Source organism: Vulpes lagopus, chromosome 15 (genome assembly GCF_018345385.1).
Source record: "Vulpes lagopus strain Blue_001 chromosome 15, ASM1834538v1, whole genome shotgun sequence".
Classification (NCBI taxonomy): Eukaryota; Metazoa; Chordata; class Mammalia; order Carnivora; family Canidae; genus Vulpes; species Vulpes lagopus.
This window is the reverse complement of record NC_054838.1, coordinates 23,502,752-23,521,734: the sequence shown is the minus strand read 5'-3', so window position 1 is coordinate 23,521,734 and position 18,983 is coordinate 23,502,752. Positions and strand designations below refer to the sequence as shown.

The 18,983-nt window shown below is 38.5% G+C and overlaps 1 protein-coding gene and 1 pseudogene across 1 annotated transcript in view; one reads left to right on the top strand and one right to left on the bottom strand.

Moving 5' to 3' along the window:
- RNF121 (ring finger protein 121) overlaps positions 1-18,983 on the bottom strand; it is an 84,793-nt gene that overhangs the window by 39,759 nt on the left and 26,051 nt on the right. Inside the window, exons 2-3 of the mRNA XM_041730119.1 lie at positions 12,833-12,870; positions 9,529-9,670 (exon numbers count right to left, since the gene is read on the bottom strand). Of these exons, the coding sequence (XP_041586053.1) occupies positions 9,529-9,670; positions 12,833-12,870 (180 nt within the window). The remainder of the gene's footprint in view (positions 1-9,528; positions 9,671-12,832; positions 12,871-18,983) is intronic.
- On the top strand, positions 3,163-4,571 carry LOC121476286 (annotated as a pseudogene).

Sequence of the window (18,983 nt, the reverse complement as noted above, 5' to 3'; positions counted from 1 at the left end):
ATGAGATCTTGCCATTTGTGACAACAGGGATGAACCTAGAGCGTATCATGCTAAATGAAGTAAGTCAGGTAGAGAAAGACAAATACCATATAACTTCACTTGTATGTGGAATTAAAAAAACAACACCAAAACAAATGAACAAACAAAAAAGGAACAGATTCATAAATACAGAGATAAACAGGTAGTTGGCCAGAGGGGAGAAGGATAGGGGAATGGGCAAAATAGATGAGGGGAATTAAGAGATACAAACTTTCAGGAGAAAATAGGTGAAGGGAATTAAGAGATACAAACTTTCAGGAGAAAACAGGTGAAAGGAATTAAGAGATACAAACTTTCAGTCAGGAGACTAAAAACTACAGCACAGGGAATACAGTTAATAAGACTATAATAATGTATGGCGACAGATGATAAATAGACTTATAGTGAGCACTGTATAATGTATGGAATTGTTGAATCACTATGTTGAACACCTGAAAATTATATAACATTCTGTATCAACCATACTTAAATAAAAATTTTAAGGAAATTGACATATCAAATATAAAAACTAGTCAAGAATATAAACAACCGATAGAAGAAACCAAATGCCTAGAAAGCATGAAAACATGCTTAATCACTAATCTAATAATTTAAAAAAGTAGTTAATAATTTAGATATGTTTACTCTATTAGATTGACAAAAAGCAAGAGAAGAAAGGAACAGAGAGGAACTATAAAAAACAACCATAAAACGAGTAACAAATGGAAATAAGTACATATCAATTAGTGATTACTTTAGGGTATTTTTATAAGACATTTTATTTTTTTTAAGATTTATTTATTTGTTTGTTTATTTATTTATTTATTCAGAGAGAGAGAGAGAGAGAGAGAGAGAGAGGCAGAGGGAGAAGCAGGCTCCATGCAGGAGCCTCGATCCTGGGTCTCCAGGATCACACCCCGGGCTGCAGGCGGCACTAAACCGCTGTGCCACCGGGGCTGCCCTTATCAGACATTTTAAAATAAATTTATGTAAGCAATATCTGTACCTAACATGGGGCTTAAATTTACAACCCTGAGATCAAGAGTCGCACACTCCTCCAACTGAGCCAGATGGATAGGCAACCCCTATCAATAATTACTTTGAATGTAAATGGGTTGAACACTCCATTCAAAAGACATAATGGGTGACAAAATGGATAAAAAAAGCAAGATTCATCTATATGCTGCCTATAAGAGACACATTTCAGACCTAAAGACACATACAAAATGAAAGTGAGGGGATGGCAAATGGTAGTGAAAAGAAAGCCAGCATAGCAATACTTGTACCAGACAAAGTAGACTTTAAAGCAAAGACTGTAACAAGAGATAAAGAAGGACACTATATATAATCATAAAGGAGACAATCCAACAAGAAGCTGTAACAATTGTAAATATTTATACACCCAACTGGGAGTACCTAAATACATAAACAGCTAATAACACACTTAAAGGAAGTAACTGACAATGATACAATAATAGTAAGAGAATTTAATACTCCACTTACATCAATGGATAGATCATCCAAACAGAAAATCAACAAGGACACAAGGAAACAGTGGCTTTGAATGACACAATGGACGACATGAATCAAACAGATATATTCAGAATAGTCTCTCCAGGAGAGACCACCCAGTAGGCCACAAGACACATCTCAACAAATTCAAAATAAACTCAAAATGGATTAAGGATCTAAATGTGAGACCTAAAACCATAAAAATCCTAAAAGAGAGCACAAGCAAAAATTTCTCTGACATCAGTCATAGAAGCATTTTCTAGATATGTCTGTCTCCTGAGGCAAGAGAAATGAGAGCAAAATTAAACTACTGGGATTATAACAAAATAAAAAGCTTCTGCACAGCAAAGGAAATAATCAACAAAACTAAAAGACAACCTCCTGAATGGGAAGATATGGGAGAAGATGTTTGCTAAAAACATAGCCAATAAATGGTCAGTATCCAAAGCACATAACGAATTTATACAACTCAACACCAAAAAACCCCAATTAATCCAATTAAAAGTGGGCAGAAGACATGAACAGATATTTCTCCAAAGATATACTGATGGCAACAGACACATGGAAAAGATGCTCAACATCACTCACCATCAGGGAAATGCAAATCAAAACTATTATGAGGTATGACTTTATACCTGTCAGAATGGCTAAAATCAAAAACACAAGAAACAACAAATGGTCAAGATGTGGGAAAAAAAGGAACCCTTGTGTACTATGGGAATGCAAAATGGTATAGTCACTGCAGAAAATAATACAGAAGTTCCTCAAAAAATTAAAAATAAAATTACTGTATGATCCAGTAATTCCATTCCTGGGTAATTTACCCAAAGAACACAAAAACCTTAAATGGAAAGATATATACACCTATGTTTATTGCAGTATTATTTACAATAGCCAAATTATGCAAGCAGCCCAAGTTTTAATCAATGAATGAATAATGATGATGTGGTACACACACACACACACACACACACACACACACACGAATATTATTCAATCATAAAAAAAAGAATGGAAAAAATAATAATAAAAAAATAATAAAACAAAAAAGAATGGGATCTTGCCATTTGTAATAACATGGATGAATCTAGTGTGTAATGCTAAGTGAAATATGTCAGTCTGAGAAAGACAAACACTATATGATTTCCCTCATGTATACTTTAAGAAACAAAACAAATGAACAAGAAAAAAAAGAGACAAACAAAAAATAGACTCTTAATTTTAGAGAATAAACTGATGGTTACCAGAGGGGAGGTGGGTGGGGGCAAAGAGTGAAATAGGTGAAGGGGATTGATGGTATACTTACTGTGATAAGCCCTGAGTAATGTATAGAATTGCTGAATCATTATATTTTACAACTGAAACTAATGTAACATTGTATATTAGCTATACTGGAAATAAAATTACAAAATAAAAAAATTTTTTTTACAAAATAAATTTTTTAAAAAGTGTGGTATAGACATAAACATAGACATATAGTTAAATAGAATAGAAATGAGAGTACAAAAATAAATGCATCCATCTATGGTCAATTACTTTTTTTTTTTTTAATAAAAGTAACAAGACCATTCAATGGAAAAAGCATTCTCTTCAAAAATGGTGCTAAGGTAACTCAATATTCACATCCAAAAAATGAAGTTAGACCCTTACTTCACACCATTTACAATAAGTAACTCAAAATAGACCAAAGACATGTAAGTAAGAGCTAAAAATATAAAACCATTCAAAGAACACACAGAGATAAAGCTTAACAGTCTTGGATTTGGCAACAGATTCTTAGATATAACACTGAAAGCACAAAGAACAAAAGAATAATAGGTTTAAGGATGCAAACTTGAAACAAGTAGTAAATAAACCATGGAGATCTATTGCAAAGTATAATGCATACGGACAATACTGTAGTCTAATCATTAAACTTGCTAAGAGACTAGACCTTAATTATTCTAACCACTAAAAAAGGATAATTATATGATGTGATGGAGGTGTGATGTTATAATGGCAATCATAATGCAATAGATAAATGTATCAGTTAACATGTACACTATCTTGCAAGATGAGTAAAAAATCTGAGAAGCCAGGTACTAAGGAGAAGAAATGTGAAGCCAAGAAGGCTGATGCTGGTGGCAAGATTAAGAAGCCTCGCTGTAGTCAAAACCATGTCCTAGTCAGAGGAACTGGTAGCTATACCTGATGAGCTATGTATCCCAAAAAAGGCCATGTACAAGAGGAAGTATTCAGCCGCTAAATCCAGAGTTGAAAAAAAGGTTCTTGCTACTGTCACAAAATCAGCTGGTGGTGACAAGAATGTGGTACTTGAGTGGTTAAACTTCACACGTGCTTAGGTATTATCCTAGTGAAGATGTGCCTTAAAAGCTGTTGAGACACGGCAAAAAACCTTTCAGTCAGCATATGAAAACTGTGAGCTAGTATCACACCTGAGACCATTCTGATCACCCTTACTGGGCACCGCAGGGGTAAGAGGGTAGTGTTCCTGAAGCAGCTGAGCAGTGGTTTGCTACTTGTAAACCACTTCTCTGTCCTTCAGAGTTCCTCTGCATAGAACACACCAAAAATCTGCCATTGCGGGCAGCCCCGGTGGCTCAGCGGTTTAGCACCATCTTCGGCCCAGGGCCTGATCCTGGAGACCTGGGATCGAGTCCCATGTCAGGCTCCTTGCATGGAACCTGCCCCTCTCTCTCTGTCTCTGTGTGTCTCTCATGAACAAATAAATAAAATCTTTAAAAAAAAAAAAATCTGCCATTGCCACCTTCACCAAAATTGCTATCAGCAGTGTGAATATCCCAAAACATCTCACTGATGCTTACTTCAAGAAGTCAGCAGTTGCATAAACCCAGATACCAGGAAAGTGAGATCTTTGACATAGAGAGAAATATGAGATTAAAGAGCAGCACAAGGTTGATCAGAAAGCTGTGGACTCGAAAATTCTGCCAAAAATCAAAGCGGTTCCTCAGCTTCAGGGCTACCTCTGCTCTGTGTTTTCTCTCATAAATGGAGTTTATCCTCACAAATTGGTATTCTAAATTTCTTACAAAGAACCTAATTAATTAAATAACTGATCCATTAAAATGTTTATGCATCGGGATCCCTGGGTGGCGCAGCGGTTTGGCGCCTGCCTTTGGCCCAGGGCGCGATCCTGGAGACCTGGGATTGAATCCCATATCGGGCTCCCGGTGCATGGAGCCTGCTTCTCCCTCTGCCTGTGTCTCTGCACCTCTCTCTGTTACTATCATAAAAAAATAAATAAATAAATTGTTTAAGAAAATAAAAAATATAAAAAAATAAAATGTTTATGCATCAAAGGATACTATCAAGAAGGTAAAAAGGCAACCCACAAAATGGGAGAAAATATTTATAAATTATATATCTAATAATGGTCCAGTATCCAGACTATATAAAGAACTCTTACAACAACAAAAAAGAGAAAAAACAAACAAACAAAAAGAATTAAAAAATAGACAAGAGATTCCTCCATGTAAGATATACGTGTGGCCAATAAACATATTAAAAGATCCTCAACATCATGAGTCATAAGGGAAATACAAACCAAACCACAGTGAGATACTACTTCATGCCCACGAGGGTGACTATATTTAAAGAGAGAGAGAGAGGGATCCCTGGGTGGCACAGCGGTTTGGCGCCTGCCTTTGGCCCAGGGCACGATCCTGGAGACCTGGGATTGAATCCCACATCGGGCTCCCGGTGCATGGAGCCTGCTTCTCCCTCTGCCTGTGTCTCTGCCTCTCTCTCTCTCTTTCTCTCTCTCTCTCTGTGACTATCATAAATAAATAAAATTTTTTTTTAAAAAAAGCATAAAAGAGAGAGAGAGAGAGAGAGAGAAAGAGGAAGAAAAAGGAAAGAAAACAAAAAGAACAAGTGTTGGTGAGAATGTGGAGAAACTGGAACCCAAAGCATTGAGGGTTACTATGTTAAATGGAACAGCTACTATAGAAGATTGTTCTCAAAAAGTTAAACAGTTCTACTCCAGGGCATACCCAAGAACTAAATACAGGTGTTCAAATAAAAGTTTATAATGAATGTTCACAGCAGCACTATTCACAATAGCCAAAGGGAGGAAACAACCCAAATGCCCATCAACTGATGAAAGGATGAACAAAATGTGGCAAATCTATACAACAAAATATTCAGCCACAAAAAGGAATAAAATAAAGTACTGATAGTACAACACTGTTGAACCTTGAAAACCCCATGCTATGTGAAAGAAGGCAGACAAAAGGCTACATATTGTATAATTTCATTTATATGAATATCCAGAATAGGCAAATACATAGAAAACAGATCAGATATTACCAGGGCCTGGTGGGAGGGGAAAATAGGGAATGACTTCTTAATGGGTATAGGGTCTCCTTTTGGGGTAATGAAAATGTTCTAGAACTAAATAGTGGCGATGGCTACAAAACGCTGGGTGTGCTAAAAGCCACTGAATTATATACATTAAAATGGTTAGAGGGGATCCCTGGGTGGCGCAGCGGTTTGGCGCCTGCCTTTGGCCCAGGGTGCGATCCGGGAGACCCAGGATCGAATCCCACATTGGGCTCCCAGTGCATGGAGCCTGCTTCTCCCTCTGCCTATGTCTCTCTCTCTCTCTCTGTGTGTGTGTGTGTGTGTGACTATCATAAATAAATAAAAATAATAAAATAAATAAAAAATGGTTAGAATAGTGATTTTTTTTAAGTTTTTTTTTTTTTTAATTTACTTGAGAGAAAGAGAGAGAGCATGAGCGGGAGGGACAGAAGGAGAAGGAGAGAGAATCTGAAACAGACTCTGTACTGAAGAGCAGAGCCTGACGTGGGGCTTGATCTCAGTACCTCAGGATCATGACCTGAGCTGAAACGGAGAATTGGCCGCTTAACCAACTGCACCATTCAGGTGACCCACAGAATAGTGAATTTCTTTATGTGAAATTGTTCTCAATAAAAAATAAAATTCTATTCTTCTTCTACATAGTATCTAAAAACATTTTTATGTCTTGAGCTTTTTCTCTCAGGAGAGTGAGCAACAGTGGTTACCAACAGGAGTTTTAGAGTTTACAAAACACTTTGCCATAGAATCTTACATAATCTTCACAACTCATGAGGTAGATACCACCCCAACCTAGAGATAAGAAAAACAGGCTCAGAGAGTCATATAGCTACAAAGTGAGACAGCTGACTAATCAAGTCAGATTGGGCTGCCTCCATCGTATTATACTGTTTACAAGGCAAACAGCTCCAACTTCTGATAAGCTTGAAAAAGGGTAGGAGAGGTTACTGTGTCTGTGCATCTTGGGCAGCTTTTCTTCTTCCAAAGTTAGTATTTAAATTAAAGCAGTAAAAATATTCATTGTACACAAATTAATAAAAGTTTTTTAAAAACCAATCTAGATCATCACTGTATAACAGCAGCATAAAGCAGATATTATAGATTTTCTTTTTCAATTTTTGCAAGATAAGGGTTTAAGTTTCTCAGTACAAGATATTTTATAATGTTAGCATGTCTGCTCACCAGCGAAGTTCAACATAATGTTTACAGGGTATGGCAGTAAAGTAATGAGATAATTATGCGTGTTCCTTATATAACTGACTGCATTAAGTTAGTCACATTTCTTATTAAGGATTAACAAATGAATGACATTATCACTGGGTTTTCTAACATTCTGATAATTCCTACATGTTCCTGAGAAGCAGAGGAGTTAGGGTTACCCAGCTCTCTATCAATCAAAGCAGCCTCTTTAATTATTTTCCATACTGGATTTTTCCTTAAGATATTATTTGAAGAAAGGATTCCACAGTTTCTTTAAAAATACTTATTGAAAACCACTGTAGTACATACATGTAGCCTTACTTCCTTTAGAGGTTTTTAAGAATCTTTGCAGATTACTCAACATTATATATTAAGATTATCTCTAAATACCAGCATAGAAATACCAAGGGGGCTCTCACTCTACACTTGGTTTATGAGTGGTCTTATTTTTCCAGGCTCTATTCAACATTCTTGGTTATCCCCATTCTAGAGAGTATGCACTATATTAACACACTGACAAACAAGTGACTTATCTCAGATAACAGGGCAAAGCATGACCAGGGTCCAGACGTGAAGCCCCACCTCAGGTGGCTTAGCCTGCTGTATGGTCTCCAGTTCAAAAAGTCTTGTTGTGGGATCCCTGGGTGGCGCAGCGGTTTGGTGCCTGCCTTTGGCCCAGGGCGCGATCCTGGAGACCCGGGATCGAATCCCACGTCGGGCTCCCGGTGCATGGAGCCTGCTTCTCCCTCTGCCTGTGTCTCTGGCTCTGTCTCTGCCTGTGTCTCTGGCTCTGTCTCTCCTTCTATCTCTCAAGAATAAATAAATAAAATCTTTAAAAAAAAAAAAAAAAAGTCTTGTTGTAGGGCAGCCCCGGTGGCGCAGCAGTTTAGTGCCGCCTGCAGCCCAGGGCATGATCCTAGAGACCCTGGATTGAGTCCCAGGTCAGGCTCTCTGCATGGAGCCTGCTTCTCCCTCTGCCTGTGTCTCTGCCTCTCATTCTCTCTCTGTCTCTCTATGAATAAATTAAAATCTAAAAAAAAAAAAAAGTCTTGGTGTAATGTGGTCCATCAGTGCACTGTGACCGGAAGGTACAGATGTCTCTATTTGTGGTGCATAGCAACACTTGAGCTGGCTATAAGCCAGTTATGTTCAGAACTTGTATCTGCTCAAGGGCAAAGATTATCCTCTCTTCCTCCTATGCTCCAGGTTATCTCTCAGTTCCCTTGATGGAAAACCCTTTCCAGGAGTAATATATGTACAACAGAAATTATGAAATATGAAACAGAAGACCTGGGTTCAAATTCTGACTCTATTAGTATTCCTTTCACGACTCCAACTCCCTGGGCCTGTTTGTTCCTGGTATTTACCTCACTGGTAATCAGGAGGATTAAATGAAATAATGCAGCAGTTCACATCATGTGGGCTACAGACCCCTGGGCATGTCTGACCATATTACCAGAGGTCTGAAAAAGCATATACTAGAGAAAAAGAACCACTTAGGGATTAAGATTAAAAACTCTGGAGTACAACTGTCTGGATTCAAATAATAGTTTTATCACTGGAGCAAATTAGTTTTCCTGTCTCAGTTCCTCATTTATAATTGGAGAAAACATTACCTTACTGAATTATTACAAGTATTAGCTAAGTCCCCACTTGTGAGGTACTTAGTACAGTGACTGGCAGAGTGAGAATTTAATAAATGTTAGCTATTGTTACTATTATATATATGCTTGTATATTCTATACAAAGTATTATCACATAGAAGTTTGCCAAGTTTATGTTAAAGGGTTATTTTTGTAAAGGTTAAAAACTTCTAAGAAAATAGTCGCAAAAAAAATCCAGTATACTACACCTGTCATGACCTAATCCAGAATGCTTGAATCTATGATTTTAATCTTCTCAAATCAATAACCCTTGTTTTGTGGCCTAACATATGTTCTTTTCTGGAAAATGGTCCATGTACACTGGAAAAAACTATGTATTCTGCTATTATTGAGGGTAGTATATGTCCTGAGTGTCTGTTAGTTCTAACTGGCTTATAATGTTGCTCAAGTCCTTTATTAACTATTGATATCCTATCTGGTTGTTCTATCCATTAGTGAAAGTCAAGTACTGAACTCTGCAACCATTATTAAAGAACTGTCTATTCCTCTTCAATTCTGTCAATTTTTGTTTCACATAGAACATCTCCTTCATGGATCGGTCCCAAAATGTTTAAAAGGGAAGATCTACTTTTCTGGCCATGAAAGTAGTCTCAGGTTCTATCTGTATTTTCACCAAATGAATTATGTGTCTCTTAAACACACGCCCACCATACACTATTCACTATTCATACATAATGTTTATCATTGTCTGTTCCCTGCCTATATGCAGCCTGGGTTAGGCTGGACCCTAGAATACTTAGGAAGGGTCTCTTTTGATAAGTGTCAGAAAAAGAAGTGAGAGGCAGTGGCTTACATTGTAGGAGCGGGGGTGCCTCTGTTTCCACTGCACCAGGAGTAGCTGGGCCACCACCAAAGTAGCGATGAGGATGAGGACCATTTCAGCGTGCATGGCTTCGTGGCCGCGGTGCTTGGCATGCATGCGTGCGTGTTCAACCCTGAAAGCCAAACAGATGAGGTGAGGCAGGTCAGGAAAGAAGTGCTGATAAAAGGGCAGTGCTTTCCAGAGATATCCTACCAGTCCATAACTCAGAACATATTCTTATGCTTTGCAGCTGCAGGGTACTGTACAAATTAGGGGCTAGGAAAACACTCACCTGGGAGAACAGGCACTTGGGGATGTAACAGGGACTCTGTAGGCCCCAGTCAGGAGCTCAGCTATTAAAGATGGGTTGTTTGCTGCCCATCCTCAAGAGCAAAAACAGCTGACACGTGTCCTATAGGAAACAGGACCCAGGAGAAGCCTGCTGTCATTGCCCATTTCAGCCCTATTTCAACCTGTCACTAGAAGGAGAAAGTAACTCAAAGAGAAGGGGATAACCATAAAGTCTCATACTCTTAGTCAATAATATTTATGACACCAATAAAGAAGTACTATTGCAGACGTGTACTAATTCAAAGGTTAAAATCTTGCTTTGTTTGTCCTATCCTGTCTGTCAGGACCAGGGATCCTGAAGACTAAAGCCTGAAAAATCTAGACTGCTTTAACCTTATACTAATCCAACAGTGTCTTTGCCATCAGCATCCACAGGTAAATAGTCTCCTCAAGGGCTTAAGGAAGAGTACAGCTGGAAACTCTTATTTAACCTAAGGTTGGCATTCTCTGGTCCAGAGGACTGGCAACAAATGATTCCCTTGGCCAGTATCTACCTCTCAGAATAGAGTCAGAGTTAGCTAACAGAGAGAAACGAGGAAGAAGTTAGAAAACTAAATATAAATATAGCCTGTAGTCAGGATCTTTTATGGAAATTCTCTATACACGGGGGTATTAGGGAGAGAAGGAAAGGACAACATAAATGCTATCTTCGTAGAATACCCAATGGCAATGACAGACTACGCAAGAAGAGCCCAGTGGGATGAATTACAGATTAATGATAAAGCAAATATAGCAAAAAGCTAATTGTAGAATCTAGGTAGTGGACATAAAGGTGTTTATAATTTTTTCAATTTTTCTGAGATTTTTTTACAATAAAATATTAGGGAGGAAACATGGTGGCAGGGATTGGCAGCCAAATGTCAGCAGCCAGCCACAGCACCTAAGGATTCATTTTTTTTTTTTTTCTAAGGATTCATTTTATATAAACTCATCCAGGGTGGGAGAATATTACAAAAAGATAATATGTAGGAGTCAGAAACTTAGGTTCAGACATCCATGTGACCTTGGCCAAGAAAATTCACATCTCTACACCACAATTTCCTCATCTGTCACAAGTAGTCCATATCTTGGCTGTCTCCCTCAGAGGGCTGTTGTAAGGATAAACTAAACTAAAAGGGCAAAGGACACTTTAAAAGCCTAATGACTGTGAAGAGTTATAAAGATAACAGATAAATTTCTTATTCTTAGACAGCATGTGACTGAATGGATGTATACAATAAAAAAAAAAAAAAATCAAAGAAATATGGAGAAAAGACTAGAGAACAACTCCTAGTTCAGGTTCCCACCCAATGCAAACATCTTTACAATCTTTGTTTTTTTGTTTTTTGTTTTTACAATCTTTGTTTGAATACTTCCACTGGCTAAGAACATATGCCTCTTTTTTTTTTTTTAAGATTTTATTTATTTATTCATGAGAGACACAGAGAGAGGCAGAGACACAGAGAGGGAGAAGCAGGCTCCATGCAGGGAGCCCAACGTGGGACTCAATCCCAGGACTCTTGGATCATGCCCTGAGCTGAAGGCAGGCGCTTTAACCACTGAGCTGCCCAGACATCCCAGAACATACACCTCTTAAAGTAATTAGAAAACCATGTATCTGGCACAATGTAGGTACTCAAGTGTGCTTATGAAGGAATAAAATTCCAGCACTTTAAGGGTAGGAGCTCACTACGTCTCAGTATACTACAATTATTAATGATGTCTCTAATGACAAAACAAAATCTATCTTTCTATAGCTTTAATCTCCTGGACCTAACCTTATGCTCTGGAACGACAAAGGACATATTCACTCTTCTTTCCCATTGTTGCTCTTTCAAAGATTTATCATGATCTTATTTTTAAAAAACAAAACCAAAAATAATCCTCTTCCTACCATCACTCTTCTGTGCCCTTTTAAGCTAACAGTTCTAGATCTTTTAAATGCCATTCATATAACATAATATGAAAACCATTAATCCTGGCTGCCTTCTTCTAGATGTTATCTAGCTGAAGATTTCTCAATATGCAGCTGAAGATCTTCTTAATATGCAGCATTTACAACAAAATCAGTATGGACTCAGTGAAGCAGAGGTCAGTGGCACCGTATCTCCCTAAGCAGATAGCATATTTCTATGAACATCTTCCAAATTTTGGAATGTTTTGATAGCTGAAGTACACAACTGGTGCATATTAAACTTAAAGTTTTCTAAAATCTTGCTGGGTTTGTCATATAAGTTGGTATCTTTGCCATTCTCTATTTTTATAATCTAATTGAAGGGGTTTTTTGGACTACTAATAAAGTTTACGTGGCTGATTTCAACTCATTGGTCAGCTACTCTGTGAAGCTTGTGGGGCTGAAGCACTCTGAAAGCTCTACAATAAGTAATCAGGATAATAAAGTATCTGTTGACTCACTCAAGTTACAAAGCAAGTTAGTAGTAGAGTTGAGATCAGAAGATGCTATTCCCATTTTCCAGCCAGAGCTCTCTGCTCTGTTTCATGGATAATGATGATGTTAATAATGATGATAGTCATATGCAAAGCAAGTAACACTTACTGGGAGCTTACCACATGCCAGGTATTGTTCCAAGAATTTCACATATATTAATCCTCACAACAACTCTATAAGGTGTAGGTACTACTATAATCTTCATTGTGCAAACTGGGGAAACTAAGGTAGTAAGCAATCAAGTAACTTGCCCAAGATAGCATAAATAGGAAATGGCAGAACTAGTAGTATTCAAATTCAGATAAATAGTTTGGTGCAATTACCTACTTACTCCCCAGAACTGAAGGAGCCAGCCAGGAGTGACCCAAGTACTGGAAAAGATCCCAAATGACCTCTCCTACTGGTCAAGAGTCACTGCCTCCCCACAGACAAGGAAGCAAAAGGGTAGATATACAACTCTTTTAGAAGGATTAATTTACAGCTCCCAGCCTGAGGTGCCCACACTGTCATACTTACCTCCATTGCTCCTCTGGGGAGAGGTCTGACATATCAACCTGTAGAAAAAAAACACCAAAAAAATCGATCAATGTCTTAGAACTGTGCCTGCCCAACAGAAGGTGCTCATATATTCATCATTATCTTCAAGGAATTATGAGAATCTTCAACTGTCACAATCTTTATTGAAGCCTTCCCCGATACTCTACTTCCTACCGATCTCTCTGTTCTCTAACCACTTAGTCTCAAGTCTATGACTGACAGTACATTGCATATCTGTGCTAAGCAATAAGGACAGGAGAGTAAACCTAACTCCTAAGATGTTCACAGCCTAGTTGAGAAATCACACATACATACAGAAAATGTCTTTGTTATATACTGAGGACTAGCTATGGAAAAATAAAGAAGTGGCTTCTGATCCAATTTGCAGTGTTATAGACTGGCAAAGACTTCCTGGAGGAGCTGTGAAATATTATCCAGATGAAGAAATGAGAGAAATGTGTTCCATGCAAAGGGACTAACATAAAGGAATAAAGTTGTACCACATATGAATAAGTGAGTATGGCTAGAGCAAAAAGTATGAATTAGGATTAGTGGGAGATGAAGCTAGATAAAATATTCTAAAAAAAATATATATATATTCTATCATATGTCTTTGACTCTAAATGGCCCCCTGGCAACAGGCAGAACATTAGGCTAGGGAAAACTAAGTTTTACTCCCTGCTCTGCTACTAGCAGTATGATCTTCCAATTTCAAAGTTCTGGTTCTGTTAGTCTTGTTAGCAGGGCTGCTCAATCTTGGCACTAGGGATATTTGGGGCTGGATAATTCTTTGCTGGGATGAGGAGCTCTCTGTACATTGTAGGATATTTTAGCAGCATCCCTGGCCTCTACCCGCTAGATGCCAAAAGCATCTATCTCCACAGAAGCAACAAAGTCTACAGACATTGTAAAATCTCCCCTGTGGGATGAAAATTGCCTCCAATTGAAAACTACTCTGTACTAAACTGCTCTATACTAAACTCTTTGAGTTCAGGACTCAAGTCTTCTACTTCCTTATAGCCATACAAAAGCATAACCAAATGTCAGTACATAAGTCAAAAACATCACATTGACCTGAGCTGAAAATGTTTCTTGATGTAGAGAAAAGAGACAAGGCCTCAGTCAAACGAATCAACTAACAAATATTCCTTTAGTACTAATGATGTTCAAGGCTCAATTTCCCAATGTTCCTATGATAAGTTCAGAAAAGTACTTTACACAGAATGTTTGAAGTAAAATGGGCAGAACTCTCCTACTGAGTCAAATCAGCACATATTTACCAAGCACCCTTTATGTGTGTATACTGTGTACTCCCATCACTATTTAAGAAGGACTTTCTGATTTTTATATGTCCCAGCCAAGTTATTTAAAGGGGGGGAGGGGCACCTGGGTGGCTCAGTGGTTGAACATCTGCCTTTGGCTCAGGTCATGATCCCAGAGTCCTGGGAATGAGTCCCACAACAGGCTCCTTGTAGGGAGCCTGCTTCTCCTTCTGCCTATATGTGTCTCTCATGGAAAAAAAAAAGGGGGGGAGGAGGGTATCTCAAGCCTTCACCCAGCCAATCAGGATAATGAAGTCAACCACCTCCTCCCTTTTCCTACTTTACACAATGCCTCATAGAATGTATTCATGTGTCCAAACTCAGGCCTTCATCTTCCTAGAATGACAGAAGTCCCAGAATATCCCAGGACAGGTGGATACAAGAAATGAAAATGCTGGAACACCTGGGTGGCTCAGCAGTGGAGTGTCTGCCTTCTGCTCAGGGCGTGATACTGGTCCCCGAATTGAGTCCCACATCAGGCTACAGTCCCATATCAGGCTCCCTGCGAGGAGCCTGCTTCTCCCTCTGCCTATGTCTCTACCTCTCTCTTTGTGTCTCTCATGAATAAATAAAATCTTAAAAAAAAAAAAAAAAAAGAAATGAAAATGCCCATCTGGGCAGTATCTAAGCAGACAATTAAGGACCACATTTCTTTCTTTCTTTTAAAGATTTATTTATTTATTTGAGAGAGAGCGTGCATGCTTGCACAGGTAGGGCAAGGGGGAAAGGAGGGAGGGAGGGATAAGCATACTCCCTGCTGAGCACAGAGCACAATGTGGGGCCTGATTCCAGGACCCAGAGATCATGACTTGAGCCAAAACCAAGAGTTAGACACCTAACTGACTGAGCCACCCAGGTGCCCCAATGTAACTGCTTCTTAAGGCCAGGACCAGGATTAAGGATTAAGGTGGAGATAAGCAAGGGACCTAAGGCTCAAAATTTAAGGTGGCACTCATTGTCAGGTACTGATTCTCTATATACATGACCTTGAAAGTGCATTGTTTGCTTCACCCTAGTCCTGGTCTGCTTCTGTCTATCTTACTCCCAACCCATAAACTTGGAAGATCCCACAGAGCCAAGGAGAATACACTGCATTGTATCTTTCAAGAAAAATAGGACAGAACTGAACTTAGACTAAGTACTCAGTGAGTACTACAGGAATTGAACAGAATTCTCTCCAATACAATAAGTATGATGACAAATCAGCACCCCACCTGGAGATGGAGATGCTTAAATGGGAGTATACACAAACACTTGAAAAACACTTAACAAGCATTTGGGAAAGAAGTATTCATTTGACAGCAGGAGGCACCCAGAAAACCACATTTAAAAACTACATGTCAGAACAAAAAGAAACAACACAACTACATCTTCAAAGAAGCAAGACAAGCACCATTTTACATTTCCATCCCTCCTCTGAAGGGAAAACTAAGATCCAGAGAACTGGGCCAGCCACGGAATGCTTCTTCATGATAGTGTGGTCAAGCGTGCTACTATCTATACATACCTTAGTCTCTCTGTCTAGAAAACAGAGAATAAGACTTCTGACTTCACTGTGGAGTTCTGACAGTAAGAAGATTCAAGGTGACCAAGTGATTTCATTGCCTTTCCTCCTTGAGAGTGGAAACACTTTATAAAGTACCAGGAAGGCTGGGGAACCAAATGTTGATGAAACGCAGTACAGGACTGTTTTTGGAGCCTCAGGGAAAACACCTCAGTAGGGCAAATACTAAGACTAGACCTGGGCTTAGAAGACTGTTTAGAACTTCATGGAGTACTACGGATGCAAGCAGTAGAGACATGATTTGGCTTTAGTATTTGCCACCGAACCAAATGATTATTTAACATCCATACTGGTCTCTCAGCGCAAGTGGAAAAAACAAGGAAAGCTGTCAACTATAGCTATAATTAACCTGTACCATCTGGAAATACATCTTTATTTGCTCCCTCATTAATGAGTTTATTCATCTGGGCCCAAGTAGTAAGTCAGTCTGATTGTGCCTTGTCCAGAGCTCAGGCAGCTAATTAGGGAGGCTCTCTGGGCACAGTTACTGATTGATGGGCCCACATTCCACTCCCAAGACCCACACATAGAATGTTTTCTTGCCAACCAATCATTCCCCTCATAGAAGCTCACAAGGCCCCTAGTAGTGCCAATCTACCTAAATCCAGTTTTGAAAGAAGTTAAACCAAACATATCAGGCAGAGAATAAGAGAAAACGTCATTAAAAAAACAGAAAATGCTCAGGTGCAAGACTCAGGGACTCACCCTTATAATGCCACAAACAGGCCTCTTGTCCCCCACAAATATCAGACACTCTGTGGTCTCTAAGTCTTTTTTTTTTTTTTTTAAGATTGTATTTATTTATTCATGAGAGACACAGGCAGAGGGAGAAGCAGGTTCCTCAAGGGAAGCCTGATGTAAGACTCGATCCCAGAACTCCGAGATCATGACCTGAGCCAAAGTCAGACGCTCAACCACTGAACCACCCAGGCGTCCCTGTGGTCTCTATGTCTTTACACAGGTTGGTTACCTTGTCCATTAAGCCCCTCTCTTCCACCAAACCACATTATGCCTTCCTACAAAATCTAAAACCTCAAAGGCTCTTTAGACTGACCCCATTTACTGAAGAACAAACATCCTTTACCACCTTGCTAAGCATGGGCCACAGCCCAGCATCATCAGTACCGAGAGCTTATTTAGAACAAGAGAATGTTACTCTATTCCAGACTTTCTAAATCAGAAGCCACACTAAATAAGACAAGCAGGTAATTCATATAAAGTTTGAGAAGCACTGCTACTGCACCCCAGCACTCACACTGACAACTTGTCCTTGTCATACACTTCTATGCACCTGATTATTTTATTAACAGCTTTACTGAGATCTAATTCACATACCATAAAATTCACCCATTCAGTGTATTACTCAGTATATGGAGTAGTGCTGCCAATCACTTTTCAGTTTAGAACATTTTACCACCCCAAAAAGAAACCACATACCAGTTAGCACTCCCTCTCCATCCTTCCCTAGCCCAAGGAACCACTAATTGACTTTCTGACTTTATCTATAAATTGCCTATTCTAGATGTTTCATATAAATAGGATCATACAATAGGTGGTCTCCTGTGATTGGCTTCTTTCACTTGGCTTAATGTTTTCAATGATCATCAGGTTATAGCACATATTCCCTTTTTTGTTGCCAAACAATACTGCACTGTATGGACATACCACATTTATCTATCCACTCTTCAGTTACTGGATATTTGAGTTGTTTATATTTTCTGGCTATTACAAATAATGTTACTATGAACATTCATCTACAAGTCTTTGTGTAGACATGTTTTCACTTCTCTTGAGCATATATATCTAGGAGTAAAATCATTGGGTCATATAGTAATTCTATGCTTAAGCTTTTGAGAAACTGCCAAATTGTTTTCCACAGCAGATGCACCATTTTACATTTCCATCAGCATTGTATCAAAGTTCCAATATCTCCACATCCTCAACATTTGTTATTCTCTTCTGGATAAAAGCATTCAAGCTAGTGGGAAACAGTATCACAATGTATTTCCAATTTTACATTTCTCTGAAGGATAATGATGCTGAGCACCTTTCTTTATGTTTATTGGTCATTTATATATGACCTGAACACTTTTCTTTATGTTTATTGGTCATTTATATATGATTCCAGAGGAGTCTGGAGAAAAAGTTTATTCAGATCCTTTGTCCACTTCTAAAAAGTAGACTATCTGAGATCAATTTTAAGCTCATAGCAAAACTGAATGGAAAATAGAGATTGCCCATATGTCCCCTGCACCCAAATATGCAGAGCCTCCCCCATTAACAATATCCCCCCAGCAGAGTAGTACATTTGTTCCAAATGATGAACCTACACTGACACATAATTTTACCCAAAGTTCATAGTTTACTTTAAAGCTCATTATTGTTATATATTCTACTGGTTTGGGCAAATGTATAATGTATAAAGAGATGTATGCAACACTCGATTATCACACAGAATAGTTTCACAGTCCTAAAAATCCTGTCTCTTTTCATGGTTTGATTGTTCATTTCTTCTTAGTGAATAATATTCACAAAGATATTCCACCATCTGGATGTACCACAGTTTATTTATCCACTCACCTACTGAAGGACATCTTGCTTGCTTCCAATATTTGGCAACTATGAATAAAGCTGCTATAAACATCTGTGTGCAGGTCTCTGGATGGAAACAGATTTTTAACTCTTACGGGGAAACACTAAGGAGCACAATTACGGGATTGCATTATAAGCTCATGGTGTATGATGCTTTTTATACACTCTCAGATTCAATCTGTTAATATCTTACTGATGATTTTTACATTGAACTTCATGAAAGACACTAATTTGTATTTTTCTCAAGTCCCTTCTTTCACTTATTAGTAATTTGTGTCCTCTTTTTTTTCTTAGTTAGCCTGGCTACCAATCTACTAGCTTTATCAATTTTTTTTTTTAAGATTTTATTTATGAGAGACACACAGAGAGAGGCACAGACATAGGCAGAGGGAGAAGCAGGCTCCTGACAGGGAGCCTGATGCAGGACTCAATCCCACAACCCCAGGATCATGACCTGAGCCAAAGGTAGATGCTCAACCACTGAGCCACTCAAGTGCTCCTATAAATCTTTCAAAGGATTAGATTTTTATTTTCTCTTTTTTTTAATTCATTGATTTCTGCTCTGTTTTTCATTATTTATTTTCTCCTGCTTACTTTAGTTTTAATGTGTTCTTTTTCTAGTTTCCAAAGGTGGATCCTTAAGTGATTGATT